General features: G+C 43.0%; 2 protein-coding genes across 4 annotated transcripts in view; one reads left to right on the top strand and one right to left on the bottom strand.

Annotated features, from left to right (window-relative positions):
* Positions 1-1,137: 1,137 nt before the first annotated feature.
* On the bottom strand, positions 1,138-22,739 carry TAF5L (TATA-box binding protein associated factor 5 like). Of its 3 annotated transcripts, none has more exons than XM_009281775.1 (5): positions 22,540-22,739; positions 17,972-18,116; positions 12,640-12,744; positions 9,061-9,785; positions 1,138-3,121 (listed from the first exon to the last, which is right to left on the bottom strand). In XM_009281775.1, exons 2-5 carry the CDS (start codon positions 18,111-18,113, stop codon positions 2,324-2,326), a joined length of 1,770 nt encoding a protein of 589 aa, XP_009280050.1. In that variant the 5' UTR covers positions 18,114-18,116; positions 22,540-22,739; the 3' UTR covers positions 1,138-2,323. The 3 variants fall into 3 exon arrangements, with proteins under 3 accessions (XP_009280050.1, XP_009280051.1, XP_009280052.1); XM_009281776.2 differs by lacking the exon at positions 22,540-22,739 and adding an exon at positions 22,023-22,233; XM_009281777.1 differs by having other exon boundaries at positions 2,968-3,121; positions 9,021-9,785.
* URB2 (URB2 ribosome biogenesis 2 homolog (S. cerevisiae)) overlaps positions 22,646-22,807 on the top strand; it is a 20,614-nt gene continuing 20,452 nt past the window's right edge. The window contains exon 1 of the mRNA XM_009281779.2: positions 22,646-22,699. The gene's annotated coding sequence lies outside the window, so the exon portion shown is untranslated. The remainder of the gene's footprint in view (positions 22,700-22,807) is intronic.

Below are 22,807 nucleotides of genomic sequence, written 5' to 3'. Positions count from 1 at the left end.
CCTTTTTGCTTGCTGTTTGCTCTACTTCAGGACCAAAAGTCCAGCTGCTCTAAATCTGAACACTGCTCAGGACATATGGCAACAAACAGCAAAATGAGTTCCAGTGAACACTGGTGAGCCATATCCTTCCTAGGTATTCACACAGGTGTTCAGCGAAGCACTTTGATACTTTGCTATGATACAAAAGCAGTCATTTCTCAATGAAATCTTTGGGCTAGAATCTACAGAATCGAGCAAAAACACTCAAAACAGCCATAGAGATTACTACAGGTTGAAGAATACAATGCGTTTAGTCTGGTGAGCAGTATCAGCTCAATAGATCTGAAGGAGAAGGTCTCTCTAGAGACCTGCATAGCACAAAGCATCAGCAATACAATCATCTCCCATACTGTTTTTTTTACAAAATGCCTGATCCTGGTCTGGGATTGTTGAGCTGCTTCACACTTTTGATATCCAGCTGTCAGACGATTAGCAGTGCCATTCAACTCCAAGCGTACAGAGGGGTTTCTGGTACTCGCAGAGCTGAGCTGCAGCACACACTGTTACTAATCTCAGAAAGGTCAAATGCTTTTCTGATAAAAGGTTTTGGTCATTTACCAACCTAAGTAGGCCAAAAAAATTGTGAGCTGTCATCTAAACTCTTAGATTGTTTGGATGTTCTTAAGAGAATTCTCTCATGAAAGTCCAGAAGGTCTGAAGGAAGCCAAAGGGAATTATCATTTAATACTGACAGCCTGTTTAGAAGACATTAGGATTGTGCCTCTGCTCGAAAGAGGCATTTCAGAACATCAAACCACAAAGTAAAGGTCATGCAGCACTACAGAATGAGGCCTTTTGGTGCACAGTATCAACCTCAGGGGGTACCTAGATCCTCCACGTGCATTTCAGCTGACCTACAAAGCTGTGTCAATACTCTACTCCATGACCTGCCAAGTCAGCTCTGTGGAAAGCAAGTAGGGGGATATCAAAACAGCACACACCAAGTCACCGAGACTACCAAATTCAGCCTCCAAGTGCCAAGCAGGCTCTGGCTCAAGCAGTGTAGGAGAAGCATGCTCCTGCCCTCTTCTTCCCATGCAAGTCAGAGCAAGTTTCCCAGAAAGGGACCGAGCCATTTTTACTTTTTTTTTTTTTAAACTAAATGCTTTTAATAGAAAACAAAATACAAAATAACTCTTTCCAGAAAGCAGAAATATTTAATCTCTCCAAATGACAAACTAGAACGTGCTTTTTCCGCAGATCCTTGTAAATGCTGATGATTTATCTCACAAAGTGTTCATGAAACTGATATTGCAACATTTTGAGAAAAATCCAACACTGGCAGAGCTGCCTCTGTGTACGCACAATAATTTAGTAATACTATTTTTTCCCATGTCACTTTGTGTCTGTCTCTCTCCGTCCCCCTCTCCCTAGACTGCCAACTTCCATTTACGGAAATATTTGTGAGGTGCAGTGGTGGATTGACATGCCCCGTTTCCATTAGGGGTCCAAACGTAGCCGCTTCAGTTCTATTGTGCTCTCCCTCCAGACAAGGCAAGTCGTTTATTACCCTTAAAGCCACCGCTCTACCCCCACTGTCCTCCCATCCTCAAAACACAGTGCAACCAGATTCAGAAAGATTCCTAATTAATGGAACATAAATACAAATATCACAGCTAGTACCAGGAACCAAACCCAAATGACAATGCAGAGATGGGCCCAAACTGAGGTCAGATTGCCATCCCCTTACTAAAAAGAAAGATGGTATTTTCTACTTAGCTAGTCCAAAATATTCCAGAAGTGCTATAGGGAACTGTAATATTTAGGACCACTATCACTGTAGAAAATACCTAACGTTCTTTTAATAGAAGGGTCTTAAAATGCTGGTCCTCTGCAATACCAGGAAAACAAAAACAAAACAAAACAAAAAACACTGGGCCAGTAGTTCTCCACACACTCAAGCCTCAGTTAACAGTAGGTAAGATGTGCCCATCAATCAATGCAGGATATTTAAGTGCAGGTCAGCAGCTTATCTGGTTGGCAGTTTCACTTGTCTGGACCAGGCTTTTGGTTTCCCCAAGCTACTGGATTTCCTCCTCTTTTTCCCATCCCTACAAGTACAAGATTAGAACGTGTATGTATTTTCATCACTCCTCCTGTTTTCCTTATTCCATTCACCAGCACAGGCCTTTTTGTGGGCAAGACATTTTAAAGCATTTGCATCACTCTGAACGTGCCTTTCAAGGGGGCAGAGGAAGAAAAATGTTTCACAGTCAGTAATCTCAGCTTGCAATGGACTCTGGCATTCAATACACCCACCCACTTCCCTAAGAAAAAAAAAAAATTAATGTTCCTGATTTTCTTGTGCAATTCCAGTCACTAGAAGAAGATTACAGGCCATAAACTGTATGCTCAGTACATTATTCATTTGTCCGGTATATACACCGACCAGTTCACTGGAAGACCCATCTGCAGGGGCGTTGCAGTAAGTGTTCCGAATGTCCCAGACCCGGACTGAATTGTCCATCGACGCTGAAGCAATTAAACTACTGTCGGGGCTAAAAGTAAGGCTGGTTATGTTGTCCGTGTGCCCCCTCAGTTCTTTGTAAAGAGTTCCTGATGCCAAGTCCCACAGCTTTAGCCGCTGGTCTTCACCTGCTGATGCCAGGTACTTACCGTTGGGAGAAAACGCAAGCGCTAGCACGGGGCCACGGTGCCCAGTGAAAAGACGCACCGAGTTGCCTTGCTGAGTGCTCCACAAGCGCACAGTTTTGTCCGTGGAGCCCGTCGCTAAGTAGTTGGAATTGGGGTGGAACTTGACACAGTCTACATCCGCCAAATGGCCTGCGTATATTCGCAGCGGGTACGTCCGATCAAATGACCAGAGCCTTGCAGTGCGATCGTGGGAACCACTGGCAAAGTACAGGCTGCAGGGGCTAATATCCAAATCCCAGACAGGATAGGCATGTCCTTGGTACAACACAGTGTTTGTAAAACTTCCGAGGTCCCAGTATCTGATGGACATGTCCTCAGAACAAGATAAGAGTCCTGAACTGTCTGAAAGGAACCTCGTGCTATACACAGGTCCACAGTGTCCTCTCAGGATCTTCATTTCTGTGCCTGCGCTGTCGTCCTCTTCCTCCTGGTTGGGGAGGAGAAAAAGAAACAAGAAAGGAAGCATGTTTATCTGTTCAACAAATACAGGAACCACCATGAGGAAAACAGGCGGGTGTTAATACAGAAGTTATTTTAGACGTGGCACATTTTCTGCAGCTCTGAGACACAAACATTGCTATCGTGTTTGCTACATCTAAGTTAATGCTGAAAGAGATGGTGAGATAAGACTTTTATATAAAGTTTTTATCTTCATTTTGGGTAGCCTCATGCTCACTCCAGAAGGCACCTTAACCTGGGACAGTACACAAATAGGGAAAAAAAGAAGTATTTTATGACATTTTTCCACTTGTTAAAAACATATGCTTATTCCCTATCTGCTCTCTACTAAACTTTTGGCTAAGATGTTGAAACAGATCTTGGCATCTGCTCTTTTGGTGTGGTCATTATTGGAAGTGAATCTCACAGTAGAGAAAAAGAAACACAGATGTCTTAAACAAAAGGCAGGAGATGGAAAGACAAAGCACATTTGACAAACTGTCTGCTGGACATTCCTTCTTAGCCCCACATGTGAACAGAAACCCAGTAAGGCCGTAATATCTATTTCTCCATGCAAGCTCTATCAGGATGCTTTCACATCCTCACCCTTCAAGAACAGACTTCAAGAACAGCAAATGTATGCAGCTTATTTAGGTCAAAGGATCTATTTTGGGGTAGGAGAAGATGAATAATCACAAAAAGGATGGCACTGGAAACCTTTTAATCCTGTAATTCTCCAATTCGAGTACCAGGGCAGATAGACAACAAGTAAAGGCTTTCATATTTAAAGACTGTTCAGTGAGCTGTGCTAAAGGAACCTCCCAATGGAGGGTAAGAGTCTCTGAAAGTCTACTCAAATAGCACCTCTCAATACTCAAAGGCTACAGACTACTCAAGTTTCAACAAATCTCAACTCAAGAGAGCGTCCTTGCCTGACAAGCTGGGGTCTCACTGACAGAGTGCAAGGTAACCATGGCTTGGGGTGCACCTGTGTAGTAGCTCGAGACCACCCGTCCTCAGGGCTGTCAGGCAAACACTATTCCTCAGTACTGAATCGGTAGCACTCATCCATGGACAAGCTCTGCACATCAAATTCAACACGCCCTTTTGTTTGTGAACAGCCCCTTTAACTTTTATCATCGCAAACTGGCCCGTTTCCTGCAGAAGGAACACTTCCTGCCCCGAGAGGAAACTCAATTCCCCAGGGCTGCCGGACTGCTGACGACCAGCAGAAGCTAATACAGTCGTGAGCGGCTCTCTTGGCTGACACGACGGTCTCCCATCCCTCTAACCTCAGGACCCACAGACAGCTGTGCTTCAGACTTAGCAATAGCCCTGAAAGCCCTTCTCCTCCAGTGGTTTCAAATCTCACCTCAGAGGTGAGCAAACTCTGACTTAGCTAGCTCGCTGCCTTTCTCCATCTCAACTGTGTGTTTAGTGGTAGGCAGCAAGCTGTGTTTAGCAATGCTAATTCTCTTCAGAGTAGTCAGTGCCCATGAGAGTTTTATGATGTGGCTGGGAGCCAACTTAATCTCTACTATGAAGGTGAGGCAGAGAAAAATTGCAGGCTCTAGCATGCAAAGCCCCATTTTTGTTCAAATTGCTGCTTCTACCTCAGACAGAGCACTGCTTGCTGGAATCCACAGCATCTCTAGACTATGTTGCCACATTAGAGAGGCTGATACCTGCAGCATTTTATACTAGTTAATTATGACCGTAAGATTCCTGACAAGTTACCAGTGGAAGCCCATTCAAGTTACCTGTATTGTACTATAGTTTTTGTAAATTCTGCAAGTCCAGGTACTTAATTTTATGCCTTCAAATTCATAGAGGGCTACTTGGGCTGTCTGCAAGCACATACTCTTTTTCTTTACAAGCACCTACTCTTCTTCTCTTGTATTACAGTAGCAGCATATTTGAAAATGCCTGCTGAAGCATTCAAAACCACACTCCTGTATGGTCACAGGTAGCAAATCTTCTCTTTTACTTCTGTTTGACACCCACTTAGCATAACTGCACACTGCTGTTATAGCTGACCGAAAACAGTATACCTATAATGCTTCTGAGTCACTAAACTTTTCCATTTCCTCCCTATCCAAGTTAGTCTGCTGACCAGATTAACAAAGCAGCTGGAAGTGCAGCCACTACATTACCGCCTTGCAGAACCACGCTTCGTTTCTTTGTCAGATCAAGCACACTCTTCCTTGCATCCCACAGCTACTACCATGTAGGTAGGCATTTATAGCAGCTCTAGAAAGGTTGCAACTTGTGTTATAAATCAGCAGGGAGGCAGGGAATCCCTCTTCATAATATTTTTTCAGGATTCCAATTTCACACACTGAATGTTTCCTGGATATAACATACCACTGGGCACTACCCAGATACCCATTAGCTCCTGCTGAAGTGGTTGCTGTTGCAGGTCAGCACGAACGATTTGTATTTCCTTGGAATGGACAAGAAATAAAGTTATATAAGCCTATTTTAATCAATAACCTACACACACACAAAAAGCTACCTTTTATTATTTGTACTATCCATTTTGAAAAGAAGTATCAAAACAGATTTTAAGTAATAGGATAGAACTAGAAAACCTACCAACACTACTAAAATGAGCTAAAAAAAAAAAATTTACTTTTCAACAGTGAACAGGAAGTCTTCCTGAGCAAGTACAAGACTGCCAAAAATTGTATTATTAAGAAACTGAAAAGAATAAAAATGTTGGCATGTTTTGTTACACAGGACACCTTCCAAATGATACACCTATGGACAGACTGCCCAACTCCTCAGCTATTACATAAATCAGTAACGGATTTTGCATGACAGTCATCTGGACCCAGAAAAATTTACTGCCGATGCATTTAACCTTGTGAGCAGCAAACATTATCTAGCTGACAAAAATTATCTTGATCTTCCAGCCAGCATAAGCCTCAAGGGAATGAGTGAGCCTCAAAAAGCAACAATGATAATCTCAAAAAAAAACCCCAAAGAAACCATCTCATACACCCCCACCCCTCCTTTTTTTTCTAACTAGTAACAGGTTTCCCCTGGGTGTCGTCACCTCTCTCATCCTGCAGTGCTCTTAAGATGTCAAAAGGGAAGATCTCTTACCTGCCTACAGTAAGGATCTCCTAGCAGGGAAAGATGAGGGAGTAGATACCATGGCTGTCTTTGCAGGACATTTCTTACTACTCCTTCCAGAATTCTCTCCCATCTGCCATCCACCAAGGTGTCAGCATCATCTCCACTCACTACCACTTGAAGGACCACTGCCACTCAAAAGCAGAATCTTAGAAGCAGAGCTGAATGGGGTCAAGTCAGTCTTCGCAGAATTTAAAGGCTGCCACTCTTGTGGCATGGCAAAATTGCAAAGAGACAAGCAATATGTCCGTTTGCCCAGCTGCAAAACTGCATTTTTACACTGGACCTTAAGTAAGAGAGACTGTAAAGTGGCATTTGTGAGATGCCATTATAAAGAAAATGGAATTACTTTATCCCAAAATAGTAAGCCTCTCCTATTTCCAAGAAGCAAGACAACACTGGTGAAGTGCCCTGGGGCATCACACTGAGCAAAAATTCACTAAAACTACACCTAGTAGAAGACTTTGACCTTACTGACACAAAACCTTTACAAAGACTAGGAAAAAACATCGTTCTCCAACACTTCTGCCAAGTCTCAACCTCATTTTTATATATACACAAAAAGAGATAATAAACCCAATAGTCTAGCTGTAATGCCACCCTGAACGAGATCCACTGAAACTCGCACTTTCAGACCCCTCTATCTTCATGAACAGAAGGATCTATTTGCTTGCAGCAAATCAGAAACCAAGCTGAAGATTATTTCAGGCACTACTATTTAAATATAGTATCCAAAGCTAATTACACAATACAGAAATCAACGAAAACAAACAAAATGAAGAAACCTTACAAAACCCAGCCAAGTTTAACATCCTCACAAGTTATTCTATAGAACTCACTTTAGTAATGTCAAAGCACATTCAGAACTTCTGTTCTTGTCAAAGTTTTCATCAGATTTATCACTGTGAATTGTTGCTGATCATACTGCAGTGACAGTCTGAAACAGCCCCTGTTCACACTGAGCTGCATTACTGATGACTGCAGCCTGGTCAGGGTGGTCTTGTTTGGTCTGTCTTGGCATCTGTTGCTTCCACTCCTGTGGCACCCAAGCGGGTGCTGGTCTGTTCCCACCGGCAACCCTGTGGGTGCCTGTGTATTTGCACTGAGGGCTCCCAGATACTGGAATTTATTTCCTTTGTAGTCCACAGGCTTTCATTTGCATTCGGGACACATAACCAGCAGTGTGTTTAGGCTGGTATCCCCCCCTTAACTTTGAATTCCTGGTCAGGTCACTATTTGTTTTGTCAGTAGTGAAGTTATTCAGGGCAATGATGGCTTCGATCTGTGCTGTTCTTTGACCAGTTTTTGGTTTTAGACCTGTGCATAAATACTGTGGGATACACAAAATATTAAATAGCCAACGAGAACCATTTGTACTCAAGCTTCCGCAGCTGTTTCATAATACACGTACAATATACAAGTATGTGCCTACGTGCCAGAAAAAGCTAATACGCACTCCTGATAACCTGGCAATATCTCACTTTTCTATAGTCTGGAGCCAAAGGAGGTGACCTGCTGATTTACCAGAGAAATTCTCCTCTGTCACAGGTTATTGACATTTGGTTTCCAAGACAGGCAATACAGTCATGTGTCCTATGAACTCTTGCAGCTTATAATGAAAACAAGTCCATAGCTCCATCTTGGGCTAGTCTGACCTACTTACCTGCTCACTCTGCAGAAAGGGTTAACCTGGGAAGCTGTGAGCATGCTGCCGTGCTATCTCACCTGGATGTCTGCCTCTAGTTCTCAAGCTGACTAACAAAGCAATCCCTAACCATAGATCTCTTCGTACAGAAAGCGCTCTGCACTCTTCCAAAATAAATAGAACCCTGCCAATAGGTATTTTTTATGAGAAGAAGAAAAAAACAGTGGAAAAAAGGATGTGTCTCCTGCTAAACACTCAACACAAGAACAACAGGCTTTTTGTTGTTTCTCGTCAAGAGGGGAGTGATTAAACAAAGGAAGAGTCACAAATTCTGATCTCTAACCAGATGTAAGATGCTACGTGGGCAGCTGTGGCAGAGAGCGGAGGAAGGGCATGACTAGAAGGCAAAAAAAGAGTGAACTAGAAGATGCTATCTAGCCTGGCATGTGAAGGCACACACATCCCTGTCCTCATCTCCAGCACTCGAGTGGGAAGCCTCTGAAGTTTCTATACTGCAGATACCTTAACAGAGACATTTTGCATAATTTTTCCATGCTAACTCTTCACCTCTGGTTAAGGTGATTCCTTAAATACAGTTTTGCACTTAGGAAGAAGGAGGGATGCCTGAGGCCTCAGACCAGCCTCCTTTGGCTCTTTCCTTACTTTGTCTTTATTTTCCTCTTCCTGCGTCTCTCCCCTTCTCTCCACCCTTCTGATTGGTTGTTCTGAGCCGCTTTCCTTCTAGTTTTCATTCACCACAGTGTGTTTTTACTGCCCGCATCTCCTTGTTTCATCTTCCCATCCGTAAGAAGGCTCCATGCTCCTCAGGGAAGGGAGCTTCTCTAGTCACCTGTCCTTACTGGGCTGCCTGTGTACTGTCATCTGTTCAAAGAGAGCTGGAGTAGGGAGATCAGCACCTAGGACTAACAAACTATGACCCAAGCACAAACTCATTGCACCTCAGTGCAGCATTTACAACCACTGCAGGAAAGAACAAGGACGAGAGTAGCATATAAAATTTGTGCGTCAAGGCAGACAGGTTGTGGAACAGCCTCACAGACCCCTAAGACATTACTAGATACTCCACAATGCATACCCAAAATACCTCGGCAGAAAGGGTAGGGGGAAAAAAAGGGTATCCAGACCTCCTCATCCAGGATGTCACAAGCCAGGCGGATGCGGGACACATCAACGAGGTGGGGCTCAGATTTTAACTTCTTGGAACGCAGGCTCCACAGCTTCACACATGAATTATCGAACCCAGCAGCGAGCAGCTTGCTATTTGGCGAAATCTCTGCAGTGTTCAGCAACTGCTCTGTGTTATAAAAGGCATAGAAACAGATGGTCGTTAAGGAAGGGGGCCCATCCTTGACACGTTTAATGCTGTCCTGCAGTAAATCCAGCGCCGCCTCATTCTGCAGAATGGAAGCTGGCACATCACTGGGTTCCAGGCCGTTGCTCTCGTTGCGTGAGGAGCTCCCGCCAGCGTAGAGCTGGTAGTCAGTCCTCTTGGCGGGCTGCACATCCAGGTGAATGTGCAAGGTCAGGACTTTGCACAGGGCATTGTTGTTGTCACTTTGGAGGTAGCGAAGAAGGTAGTTGTAGCTGTCCTCTTGAAGGCGGATGACGTACTTGTTGTCCAGAAAAGCCCGGAGCTTCAAGTTGGACAGGATATCTTGAATAGTCATGGTAGTCTGCAACTGCTCAATGATATCCTTCTGGCTGGCATTCTGCAAGAACATGCCATGGAAGCGGCTGTAAAAACTGTCCACTGTGCTTTTTAGGCCATTCTGGACCATGTTCAGATGGAGGTAGACGAAGAGTGGATACAGAAGAGGCATCACTTCATGGCTGTGCTGAGAATCTGAATCTGTATAAAAAACAGCAACAAACTTTGATTTCTCAATCCACTTTCTACTGGGAATAACACAGAGCAAGGACAATTACTGCAAAAAGCCTTGACAGTGGCATCAGAGAGCAAGCAAGAGGAGACTTTTGTTGGCGCATCTAAGTGAACCTCTTCTGTCACCTAAAGGGGATACACAGTACCTATTACAGATCCGAAGAGAGATTTTCAAGTCAGTGAGGTACACTGTCAGAACAAAATGCAGATATTTCAAAACCTTTTAGGTGTGTGTCAGCTATTAAAATACCACCTCAAACTACATGACAGCTGAATTTTTCCCCTATGTATTTAAAAAGAAAAACTATGCCCTCTGTCTATTGTAATAAATGGACTTTAAAACTTACTCATTATACTGAAAATAGTATTTAACGTGTTTAAGTAAAAGTTATTTACCTAGCCTGTGCGGGCCTGAACTTTGGTGGCTTTTTTTCCTCTCAGCTTCAATAAAACTTGCATGTGGTGCTTCGGATGGAACTGATTTGTCTCAGGGGGAAAGGAAGCTACAGTTTCCAAAATGTACTGCAATATCCTATGCTCTTGTTTTACTTCTGTGCCAGCTCATGTGCACACTTCTCTCTCTCTCTCTCTCTCTCCCCCCCCTCTCTGCCAAGCCAAATCCCAGGACTAATTCCTAGTACACAGTGTAACAAACTCCCGATGAGGCTGTGCTGTACCTTGCAGACTAATCTGTGCAACAACTCCACCCCTCCTTCACCAGCTTCTTGGGGCTCTTTCCCTCCCACGTTCAGCCAGCTGCAGGGAGCCATAAGGAGCGGGAGCCCTGCCGTAGAACACCATGGCAGTGTGCAGGGCCCCAACAATGAGCTACTGGAGGCCCAAATGGTCCAAATTACTGGAACAAAATAGCCATTGCTGATCCTCAAACAGCATTGCGTCTTTTCAACTTGTTCTTCCCTCCTGCCACTCACCAATGCATACTCTTTTTTTCCCCTTTCCATTAGGTTATTTTTCCCTCTCCTGTTGAGCACTGTCCAGACTTTCTCCAGTTCATACTGTGCCTCTCTCCCATTTCTATATGAGCAACTACAGAGTGTGTGTGTGGTGTGCCCTGTATACATATGTATTTGCATACTTAGGCCTAATTCTCCTTTCTGTCCCACCGAAACTGGGCCAAAGCCAGTGAAACCAGTGGTCTGTATGTAGTAAAAGCTCTAAGCAGCCAGCAGGCACTCTTTTCTCTGCAGGTGCTCTAGTCCAGAAATGCAACAAGGGGAAGGACTTCACTCCGCAGCGGGGGAAAAAGGGAAGAGATGGGAAGTTGACAGAAACAGGAACGAAGAAAATGTTCCCGAGGAACATACGAAGAGAGGTTACGGGAGCTGGGTCTGTCTAGCCTGGAGAAGAATAAGGGGGTAGCCAACTGCTGCCTTCAGTACCCAGTGGGACATTATGGAAGAAAAGGAGCCAGCCTCTTCTCAGAGGTGCTCAGTGAAAGGACAACTGGCAAGCTGCTGCAAGGGAAATTCTCACCAAATTGCCCAGCCCTGCAGCTGGGGCCCAGAGGTGCAGAGCACTCTCCACACTTTTTGATTTTCAAAACCTGGCTGGACAAGGCCCTGAGCAACCTGATCAGACTCCAGTCTTGCTCTGCTTTGTGAGCAGCTGGTTGAACTAGAGGCCTCTAGAGTAATTCCTAAACGATTCAGTGGTCCTAGTCCCCTTTCCACTCCTCAGTGCCCCTGGGGGCCGGCATCACAGAAATGAGAAATGTCCTGCTGTGCCTTGTGGCTGGCTGGCAAGTTACTCCCTTGCAGAAACAAGCAGTTCATGTGTGTAGAAACCAAAACTGAGCAAGAGGGACAAAAAAAGATGAAAACAGTCGACCTGAACACCAAAACCATGCCTAGCACTTCCCCAGGCGATATTTAAACCACTGAACAGAGCAATCATACTTCTCAAAAATCTATTAAACCGTAAGGATTTACCTCCAATAATAAAATGCAATGGTGTTGAACTGCTGTAGGTGGCAAGGCTAAGACTTCCTATTTTGTGCCTCTGCCTTCCTGCCTGCCTCCTTCCCTTTCCGTTCAACACTGTCAGGAATATTAATCCTAGTGTTATGTACACTGGGATCAAATCCCTACACTGGACAAATGTAGATGTGCCCAAAGGTGGGTGGAGTGGCAACCTCACTTTCCTTGGTACTATTCTCTAAAAATCCTATCTGCTTTCTTCTTCAGACATTTGGGACTCAGAAGAAATAAGGACATTCCCAGGAGTACCTTTTTTTTTTTTTTAAAGTTATTAAAAAATTATAAAAACAGAAAAATCATTATTGTCTTCTGCATCACACTACAGAATGAGAGTTTTTTTACTTTCTGTCACATACCTCCAGTCTCAAAGCCAGTACAGATAAATTTAAGGGAACAAATTCTCCCTTAAAAATCTAGACCATCATAAATATAAGCCAATTATGAATAAAATTAAAAACCCTGAACTAGGAGACAGCAGAGAACTACACTCATTTCTGAGTTACATGCCTTTCACATAAAACACTCTAATCTTCCTTCTTGTCCTGTATATGTATGCTGTTGTCTAGATCTACAAAGGCCAAATGCTTGAACAAGAAAGGGCAAACAGTTAGCTACCTACAAAAGCCAAAGGTACTCAGCACTCAGACAACAACCACAAAAAAAGAGAAAAATTAAATATTTCTAATTGTAGTAACTGAAATCTCAAAACTAGAAATCAAAAGATTGTTAGAGACATGATTTTAAATTTTATTATATTGTCCTTTACTCATTGAAATGACAAAAAAAATCAGCTACTTTCCTCTTCCTTGCTTCCTGATATTTACCTGTGAGAAAATTGCGTAATCGTCCAAATTGTACTTCATATTGCTGTGGCTCTGCCAGGCAGGGAGCTGCAGACACAACGTTGGCACAACCAGATTCAGATTGGACTGTGAAATAAAATAAGTAAAAATTAAATAGGGATTTAAGGAGTTTTGCATGTGTGTCTGGAAACAAAGCTTCTCATAAAATCCAAGGTAATGCAGCCACCAAGATGACATTTCATCTTTCAAACCGTCCAGGGATGACATAGTCCGAAGCATCTAAATGTGGCATTAACAACCTAGACAGATCATGAATGAGAAAGTATACTGAAAGCTTAAAAAAACCTCCTAAAAAATCTCAGCAACTCACCTGCTCCCCCCAGAATAGATTTTTAAGTTTTCAAATACAACCTTAAGTTCCCAAGAAATTCAGAGTAACACCGCCACAGATCCCTTAACAGTTTTACAAGACACTCAGTGGTTTTACTACTTGCACTCAGAAGAGATGAGAAAAGCAATCTACCACTCTCTCCAAAACAAAGTTTCTTTTTCAGTGGGACCCGCCAACCATCGTGGACAGGTGGTCTGCAGTGACACTACCTCAGAGTCTCAAATCCCTTGTCCCAGTCATTATCATTTACAACAAATGATAATCATTATCATTTACTAGTCTCCTGGAGGTGGTGGTGAAAACACACGGAATCTCTAAGCAAACACTTAATAGTTTTTAATCAAAACGTGTCCTCCTCTCTGAGAATTTTAGGTTAAAGGGCAGCTGGTATCTGACCACAAACCCAGTTGTTATGGTCTCCTGACATGGTATTAAACTGATTTTCAGAACCAGTATCAGCTCCAGTAAAAGTGGTTCTGGACTATTTAGAAAGGGAATTGGCTTCTCCTTCTCTGGCACCAAACCTTTGCTCTTCTGCTAACCTCTCAGAATCCGATAGAGGACTTCGTGCAAATTTACAGACACCCACCAACATACCCTAAGCATATACAAATACCAGTGATTAGAAACACAAGTTACAAAATTGTAACTAATACGTTTATTTGTCTGCTCTTCTAAGACAACCAGGAAAGGGCAAGGAATTTTGCTGTTTTCCTTTCCTAATTTTTTTTTTTTTAATTCATAACTGTTTTCCCCTCCACAAAACCTATTTTCATTACTCTCACTTTCAACTCCTTTAACTTCTTTCAGTCTCCCCTGCCCCCCACCACTTTCCATCCTCTCTCTATGCCTTCCTACTCCTGATTGATTGCTTTTTGTTCCAGCATTTGGCTCACGCACAGAGGCACAACTCTGACAGCCCTGGGAGTCTATAAACAACATCATCAAATGTTCACATGCTAAAGAGAGATAGGCCAGCCTCCAGCTTGTCTCAATGCTTCTAATTAGAAAGAGATCAGCACATGCTGTACAGGCAGCTTGTTGCTATTGTCCCCCCTCTCTCTCTGGTAAGACACAGGTCTATCTTCCTGGAGCTTATGGAAATACAAGAGGTATGTTTACCAACTCTCCAGGGCAAGCGGAATTCAGCTTTGGAAACAGAGAGCCAGGCTGCACTCATCATCCCCTCATGGGAAAAAACAAACACAGACTGCAGCACCAATACCCTATCTTCTCTCAAATCAGTTTAGAAATAAACAAATATAACCTGTTGAAAGGTACAGATACACTGTGCTTTCTACAGCCTGGCTGCTTCAGAAACTCAAAGCCGGTAAGAACTCCAGGCTCACATACTGGTATTGCTTAACATCTAAAGTAAAAAACTCTGCTATTCGGACTTAAAATTTAATATAATCAATATTTAGCATGAGAAAGTAAACTGCATGCATGCACATGTAGTAACTAAAAAATGCTTAGTGACAGTTTTTAATGTCAGCCATACTACTCATTGTAAAAGCAAAGAAAAACAAAAATGTGAGGGTCTGCCGTTTATGCGGTGTCACAGGGTTACATACGAGGGTCAACTCTTCACAGAGTTCTGGTGGCCTCATTTCAGCAGGAATGGGAATGACTTGCCACCTTGCTCATGCCATGCAAGCACAACTTACTGTTCTTGGCTTTATGAAGTGCTCCCTCCACGCCACCTATTCAACCTTCTCTGCATAAGCAACTTAATTCCAAAATTAAGATATACTTGGTGCTTCAGAAAGAGGAACATCACCTTTGGCTACCTATCCCGGAACAGTCTGACTGGGCAATCAATATGCCCTACTCTTTCAGTAATGATGCTAAAGCTCGTTCCCACCAGGCAAATGGTAAATGAACCCTACATACCAGACAGTTATAACAAGTTCAAATTCCAGTTCTTTTCCTTCCCAAAACTTTACACCAACCAGAACTGCAAAAAGGATCAAGATCTCAACTGATTCCAAAACAAAGAGTAAATTTTCAGGCATATTTTTCTCCTGGTGGAAATAAAACACTGGCCATATCCTTCTCGTACATTAATAAATCTACCATAGTTTCTTTTCCACCTTCCCCAGTGGTCGTAAGAACATCTATTGGAAACATCTGCTCCTTGACTTCACTTCCAGTAATTGCAGCCAGCTATGTGACCTGATAGCAAATTCAAAGGAACTCGCTCCTAACTCAGGGGTATGGACAGTACCCTCCTGGTCTTGTGTGTTGGCTATGAGCAGCACTGGTTCCAGCTAACAAATGTGGGGCTACTGTCAACGCTGTTTAACAGCATCTAATTCCTCTTTTACATGAGTGTGATGACGTATAATTTTACATTATTTCAGATGTGTCGATATGGGCAATATTAGAGGAACCTGTTCCTTAGTCACTCATTCTGTCCTCAAATATTCTTCTAGTTTTCTACAGAAATATGGGATAGTCACGAGGAAGCTCTGTGCTGTATTTTACTGCAGATGCAATCAGTCAGGGTGCTAGATAATCTCATCAGGGCTCCATTTCCCCCGAAAGCTTGGACCAGATGATCTTTTGGGGTCCCTTCCAACCTGGGCTGCTCTATGATTCCGTGAAAACAGAACTGTACAGATATAGCAAGTATATAAAGCAATGGAGAAGGACTGAACTGAAGAGACTCTGGAAGAAGACAAAAAGAAATGCTGAGGTAAAACTGAGAAACAAAACTATTTAAAACCAAAAACAAAGGACACTTTTCACTGTGAAAGAAGAAATCACAGAATTGAAGACAGAAGTAAGCAACTCTTCCATTTATATAGGCTGGTTAATTTAAAAGTCAAACAAAAGAACTGAACAGAAAAAGCAAGATGAGTTTTGTTAAGGAACGAGCAAAATCATCCTCAGAAGAAAATATTTGGTCGCTTTCCCTGAAATAAAGCAATGCAGGCTTTAGAACCTGGTCAGTTTTTATTCAGCTTGCAAAACTAAGATGACTGCAGCAGAAAGTATTTTCAGCCTCTGTTGTCAGAATAAGTACAAGCTAGGTTTTTCTTTTTCGACAGTCATTCATGGAACTGCAGCATACTCACTGACAGCTTACTACAAGCATGTTTGACAAGTAGTAAGCAGCTGAATAGATGAGAGCAGACCATTTTCAGTTCTAACGAAAACTGATGACTAAGTTCTGAATCATCAGCCACAATACCCTTGCACTGGCAAGAGGATATACACTAATAAATTTATTAATAACATTGGCGGAAGATTAGTAAAAAGACAAAACCCAATCACACACTCATTCACGCTCTTTACTGAAACATTTTTTTTCTGCGTGATGCCATATGCGAATGCAAGGGCTTGCAATCCAATTCATCTCTTTTACTTCAGATACTCTTGTATCCTGCTGGTATAGACTGGTCCCAAGTTCTAATCCCATTTCAACACTGACCTTTCTACCGACCTCTCCCGTAAAATCTCTCATCAAAAACAATTCAGCATTTTACTTTGGTTTCATTCCTTTCCCATCTCCCCCAGTGTTATTTCAGGGAGTTGCAACAAACTTCCGATAGTTATTCTGAAAACAGCAAGGAAATGAGAAGTACTAAGAAGATGTAAGTCACTTCTAATAACGAAACATTACCCAATTTCCTTCAGGCCCCTGAGAGAGTCAGCCTGGACATTTACCCCAAAGTCACTCATCTTTGGATTGGAACTATGGCAAAATACCCTAGATGTGGAAAGAGCTATTTTGGCATCCAATCTTATCTAGCTACAAGCACAGAGTTATAGAGCAACTAATATTTTGTCAAATCAAGCTGTATCACAAGTAACTAAGGTCTCCACCACTCTTAGCCTGGGATACTGTCACAATCTAAGCAGTTTCATTAACAGAAAACATTTCCTCCTTGCATTTTCACCCAAAGGTCAGCCCAGTATTTTCTATTACTTTTATAAGTGAATTTAACCTTTATAACCTCCATGTTGCTTGCATCCTTTCAATATTTGTACGTGCTCAAGCAGTAGCGTAGTTTGTTATAACAAAAATAGTAATTACAATGAAGACTGTCGCAGACAGGATTTTAAAAGCAGGTAGTGTAGCAGGATTCAGAAGGCTTTAAGAAAGAGGAGAAAGGGCATGCAGGGAAATAAATGTCTCATCCACTGAAGGGGTGGTTTTTTTCAAGCGACAGACTGGAGCTTTCACAACTAGAAAGCTGACTAGGCCAGAGAAAGAAACAGCCCGTATCGCTTCCATTTCACATGATATAGCTCTCCTGGAGTACAAAGAGAAAACGGATTTTCCTGCTTCTACTTAACTCCTCATCTAGGTTCTTCACACCTCTGTCCCAAAGCACCACTACTGACCAGACTTCATAGAATAGTTTAGGTTGGAAGGGACCTCCTAAAGGTCATCTAGTCCAACCCCCCTGCCGTGGGCAGGGACACCTTCAACTACATCAGGTTGCTCAGAGCCCCGGCCAACCTGACCTTGAATGTTTCCAGGGATGGGGCATCCACCACCTCTCTGGGCAACCTGTTCCAGTGCTTCACCACCCTCAGCATAAAAAATGTCTTCCTTATATCTAGCCTAAATCTACCCCCCTTTAGTTTAAAGCCATTTCCCCTTGTCCTGTCGCAACAGGCCCTGCTAAAAAGTTTGCTGCCATCTTTTTTATAAGCCCCCTTTAGGTACTTCATGTTCTTTGGGATACAACACACGTATTTTCCAGTACCATGACCTGGTATTTCAGCCTGCTGATTCACTGACCATGAATCTCACCTTGTTACACTTTCATCCACATTTTCATTCTTCAGAAGTTCATCACTCACACCAACTTCACACTGGCAAATTTCTTTACTTCAAAAGGAGAGCTGTCCATACGTGCAGACAAATTCACGTAGTTACCAATATACATACTTACACTTGTCACAACGCTGCCAAGAAGCACGCATGGAAAATATGATAAGGATTACCTGTGAGATTAGCTGCCATCTCTTCAGCAGTCTGACACAGCCTCAGCCCTTGTTTTAGGGGACCTTCTGAGTCCACATACTGACGGCGCTTGAGGTAGCAGGACACTGCCATCTGAATCTGTTCTGTGCGTACGCGTTTCATGACCTCAAAAGAAAAGAAAGAGATGATGGGGCTCTTACTGTGTAGGTATACGCTAAGACTGATAGAGAACAAATGGCTCAGTATTTTCACTGCTGAAGTCAAACAACTTCATTACTGAAGTATGAAACAAAACTTTTAGGCATATGTGCCTCTCAGTACTAAGGCGTAACTAGACACTTTGAATCAGAACCATGAAGGTATTTTGCTGCCTAATTCTACTTATTCCACTGAGGAATCCAAAATACTTTTGAGGATCCTGGACTAAAACTGCAGTGGTGAGCTGAAGTATTTGATTTTGTTAAAAATTAACTCATAAAAAAGGAACGTTTCTCCTCCTTGCTTTTTTACAGTAGCAGTTGGGGTATTCTTCAGTCATTTTCTGATTCCTCTGCTTGACCAACCAACAAAACGATACCAGAAGAGTCAAGGGAATGAGAAATTAATATACAGGAAGGAAATTTCAGAATCCTAATGCTTTAAATAGCACACCTATTTTACCTATCTGGGGAGTGCAAGAAGCAATAGCTTATCGCCTGAACTTAAAGGTTAGAGCTAGACTTGCCGCACTTCAGTCAGGTAAGTCCCCAGAAAAAAAACAGGGAAATTAAAAACAAAAGCAGAGCCTTCTGCCTTCTTCGCCTGCCCCCATCTATCTAGACTTCCCTCCTACAAAAGTTTTTAAAAAAATCCTTTGAAGTTTCCTTTATATAAATTTTGAAAGCCACCCTCACAAACACCACTTGGTAGTATCTCAAAACCAAAAGGAGCCTGATGCTAGCTTTTAGCCTCTGGCTTGTAATAAAAGAACCTCAGTAAGATGAATGCAATAGCTCCCTTGCTATTTGAGCAGTCCCTGACTGCTACCAATCCTTCGCAATAGCCATCAATTTTACACAGATGTTTAGATAACCTAAAAGGCTTTAAATAAAGCGGAACGAAGCAACAGTTTTATTCTACCAGAATAATATGTACAGGCTGCCTCAAGATAGTTCTACACCTTACAACCCCACTGCCACAAGACCTGCATACATTTTACAAGTGCACATGCTTTCTGGTTTGAGTAGCTAAACCCAATGAAACACAACTTTTCAGAGAGACAGACAAGGATGCCCATTCCTCTCCCTTGTAAGAACTATATTTCTAACAAAATGACAGCTTTAAAAATACGATCATAAATGAGCCTTTTCCAATACCCATGCACCCTTTAGCGCTTATCCCTGTTGTTAGAACAATAAGCCCTCTGTGGAGTTCCAAGCGGACAGGGATGCAAGGTTTCAGCAGAAGTTACTTTAAACAGATACGTGGAATTGCAAACTCCTATGCTCTGGGGAAAACCCTAAAAAGATTTCCATTTGTTCTCACAGGTTAAATAGCTGTTGAGTGTGGGGAAGGGGCATCAACAGGTGTGGAGTTTTCAAAGCATTTCCAGACAGACCTATTAAAATCATGGGTTTCAACCACAACTTTATCCACTCCAAAAGCAAACTTCCTTTTCATCTTCCTTGCAATTAAAGAAATTATATTTGAGACTTACAGTGTCTCAAATATAACACTTTTTCTGCTGCACAAAACTGTAGGAAAGACAGAATTCTAATGAAGACCATGAAGAAGGGTGGACACTGGGATGGACCAGCATCTTAGCACCCTCCTAAAACACACCCTGAACTGAGCTTCACAATGTATTATGTTGCCATTCTGCCTTTCAGCTAGCAGCATGGACTCACGTACAAGTGACTTGCCCAGGCCCACACTAATGCCTCTGCGCTCAGTCTGCCATACAGCTTAGGTTTGGGTAGCAACTTAATTATATTTGAGATGCTCTCATAGATGCTTATTTCAGGTCTAGAAACCCTTTTGGCGAGTTTGCATCTAGATTGTCCTATTTGGCTTATAATCCAAAAGAAACTCACTCCCAAAATGGCACAGAACAGATTCAACTGAATGTTTCTTAAGTGGTTTAGCCAGTCAAAACTGTGCAAATCAGCCTCAGGTCTGTGATTCAATTGCAAAGAGAGAGCATCTAGAAATATCCTTGTCCATATTTTTTTGCTTCAGTTACAGGATCAATTTGCGCTGTTAGATTTGGTGAGAAAACCTTTATTCATTATGGCACAGCATGCACCAACAGATAATTCCTCATAAACTCATAATGGACCGGAGAAACCGAAAACTGGTGTGTGAAAGATACAGAACTCCAGAGGACCCTTTGAAATGAGTGACAAACAAGAGGAGCACTGAGATCAACCTTTTCAAGCTGCTGAACAAGTAGATGACCAGAGAAAATGGTAAATTTTAAATGATAGGCAAAAAAAGCAGTAGGTTACCCAGTAGTCTCAAGTTCTAACATCAGGATCGGACATTTTAGCAGCAAGAGAGAAGGGCCTGGGAAAGGAGCAGTTGCTGGCAGCTGATTCAAGTCCAAGCTTTTTCAGAGCTTTGGGGATAACAGGGAAGCCCCAGTTTCTTCAGCCAAGATTAGCAAGGTGGTGTTTGCAGCTGCTTTATGCAATCTGTACAGTTTCTTGCTCTCTTCACATACCTTGTATACTCCTCCCAGCAGCCACAATAGTGAGTGTTACAAGCAGTATCTCAAGATCTCTTTCCCTACTCCCAGGTGACAGAATAGGAACTACCTTACAGGAAATGCATCTTCACCAAGAAACACCCGTTGGCATCAGACACACTGTCACCCCCACTTTCACTTCAGATCTTTGTTTCTTTGTTCACTTTGCCTTTATACTTCACCCTCAGCATTACAAAGAGCAATGTCATGGGAGCAGGGAAAGCGTTCATGAAAAGTGCAAGAGCAAAACCAACATTCCTACAAATATTATCAAGCCCTCAAAATTAGTGTTTATCATAAAATAAACATAAGGATGGCCTGCCAAAATGCCTTTAGCTGGGTTCAAGCTGAGCCAGTTCACAACAGGTCGATGCAGAATTTAAAGGCAAAAAAGGACAAGCCTGCCATTTAAGCCTCCAATCAATTTTAAGACTCTAGCTCTCATCACTGAAGAGAATCTCCAAAATATGAAACAAACTGAAAGCATACAGCGTTCCCTGTCCATGCCTGCAGAAAGCAAGAAACAATTGTTCAGAAGTCCCAGCTGCCTCGTTCTTCTCAAACAGCCAGAGAGAACAATAAATACTAATGCCATTAACTATTTTCACTGACAAGCAAAATACACAAGGAAAGAGAGAAGAAAGATCACATTGGGAGTCTGCACAGCTATAATGCAGTGTCTTCTGCAGTGTCACAAATTGGAGCACACATTAAAAAAAAAAGCCTATTAGGTTAACTTTTTCTGAAGAACCAAAAACACTGAAGAAACCCAGAGGAGAGGCTGATCATACAAAACACATCACAAGTTCCTCTTTCCTAGAAAAGCTGGAATTAGCTGTGTACTGAGCATTGGGCCAAGGAAATTAATTTCCTGCCTATGCTACATCTTGGATACAGGTTTAGGCAGATTCCATGGCCTTGAAATATTACCAGTACAGACATAGGGAAAAGAGCTTGAAAACTAGCGTTGGAAACGCTGCTTTAAAATACTCTGCATTCCTGTCCTGATGCTGGGACAGCAGTCTCTTCCTTCCAACAGACTGAGGAAAGACCTGTGAGCATCAGAGAAGAACCAAGGACAAGCAGTCTTAAAAAAACCCAACAACAAAAAAAACAACCCAGAAAAGCAGATTTTGAATATTCTCTACTGAGAACCGTGTCTCAGGCCTCAGCTGTGGACAGAGAAGTACCATCTTTTATCTCTTATCACTACAGGTGAAATTTTGAGTCTACCAACAATACTAAATCAGCTGATTTTTAATTTTGTGACATTAGGTTAATCTAAGATTTACAAAATTTCAGAATAAACAGGATAAGGATAAACCGATACGAAAGTCAGAACCTACAGCCGAGGGACTTCACACACGCAGCAGCTGCAATTCAGAAAAACGGGCAAGTAAACACGACAAGTTGACATGGAGACTCGGCGTGGTGGTGCTGCAAAATAGGAAAAGTGCTGCGGAGAGCAGGAACTACGGAGGAGGCTTTTGCCTGAGCAGTGCCGTTCACGCGAAGAGGCAGAGAGGAAACAGCTGTGATTTTAGGAGAGCCTGTATCCATTTGCACTGGACCTAGATTTGGCTCACCGTCCACAGATTAAGCTTTGCCAATTCCACAGCTGGTTCCCCCTCCCTCCGCCCCCCTGAAGACAGAGCCAGACAGAGCCAAACAGCGCGCTTCACCCGTTCGATCTCCTCTGCGCTACCTGGGCAGGACACGCTTCGCTCCTGCCCACAACACACCACCTCACGCCTTCAGCCTCCACCACCTAACCCTTCCTCCTCGGAGCCGAGCTGCCGGACCAAGCGCCGCTCGCCTTCAGGCCCCGCGAAGAGAAACCCGGGCCAACGCCAAGAGTCCTACGGAGCCCCTCGCCCGTCCCAAACGCCTCTTGGGCCGCTGCCGCCCGGGCAGTGCTCACGAGTGGGAAACTGAAGGGCGCTCGCTGAAGGCACGCGAAAGCGAAAGTCTTCCCCTATCGGAATTAAAAAAGGAAAAAAGATAAGGGAAGAGAAATGGTGCGGTAAGAGGCAGCTAATTAAACCCACGCACTTTTCAAGGAAAAAAAATGGAATGAGGAAGGCCCACCCCGCGACCTCCGGGCGCAGCGAAGGCGCCCGGCCCTGCCCTC

This window comes from Aptenodytes forsteri, unplaced genomic scaffold (genome assembly GCF_000699145.1).
Source record: "Aptenodytes forsteri isolate BGI_AS27 unplaced genomic scaffold, ASM69914v1 Scaffold132, whole genome shotgun sequence".
Classification (NCBI taxonomy): domain Eukaryota; kingdom Metazoa; phylum Chordata; class Aves; order Sphenisciformes; family Spheniscidae; genus Aptenodytes; species Aptenodytes forsteri.
Note: the sequence above shows the minus strand (reverse complement) of the source record. Positions and strands in the feature narration are given on the sequence as shown.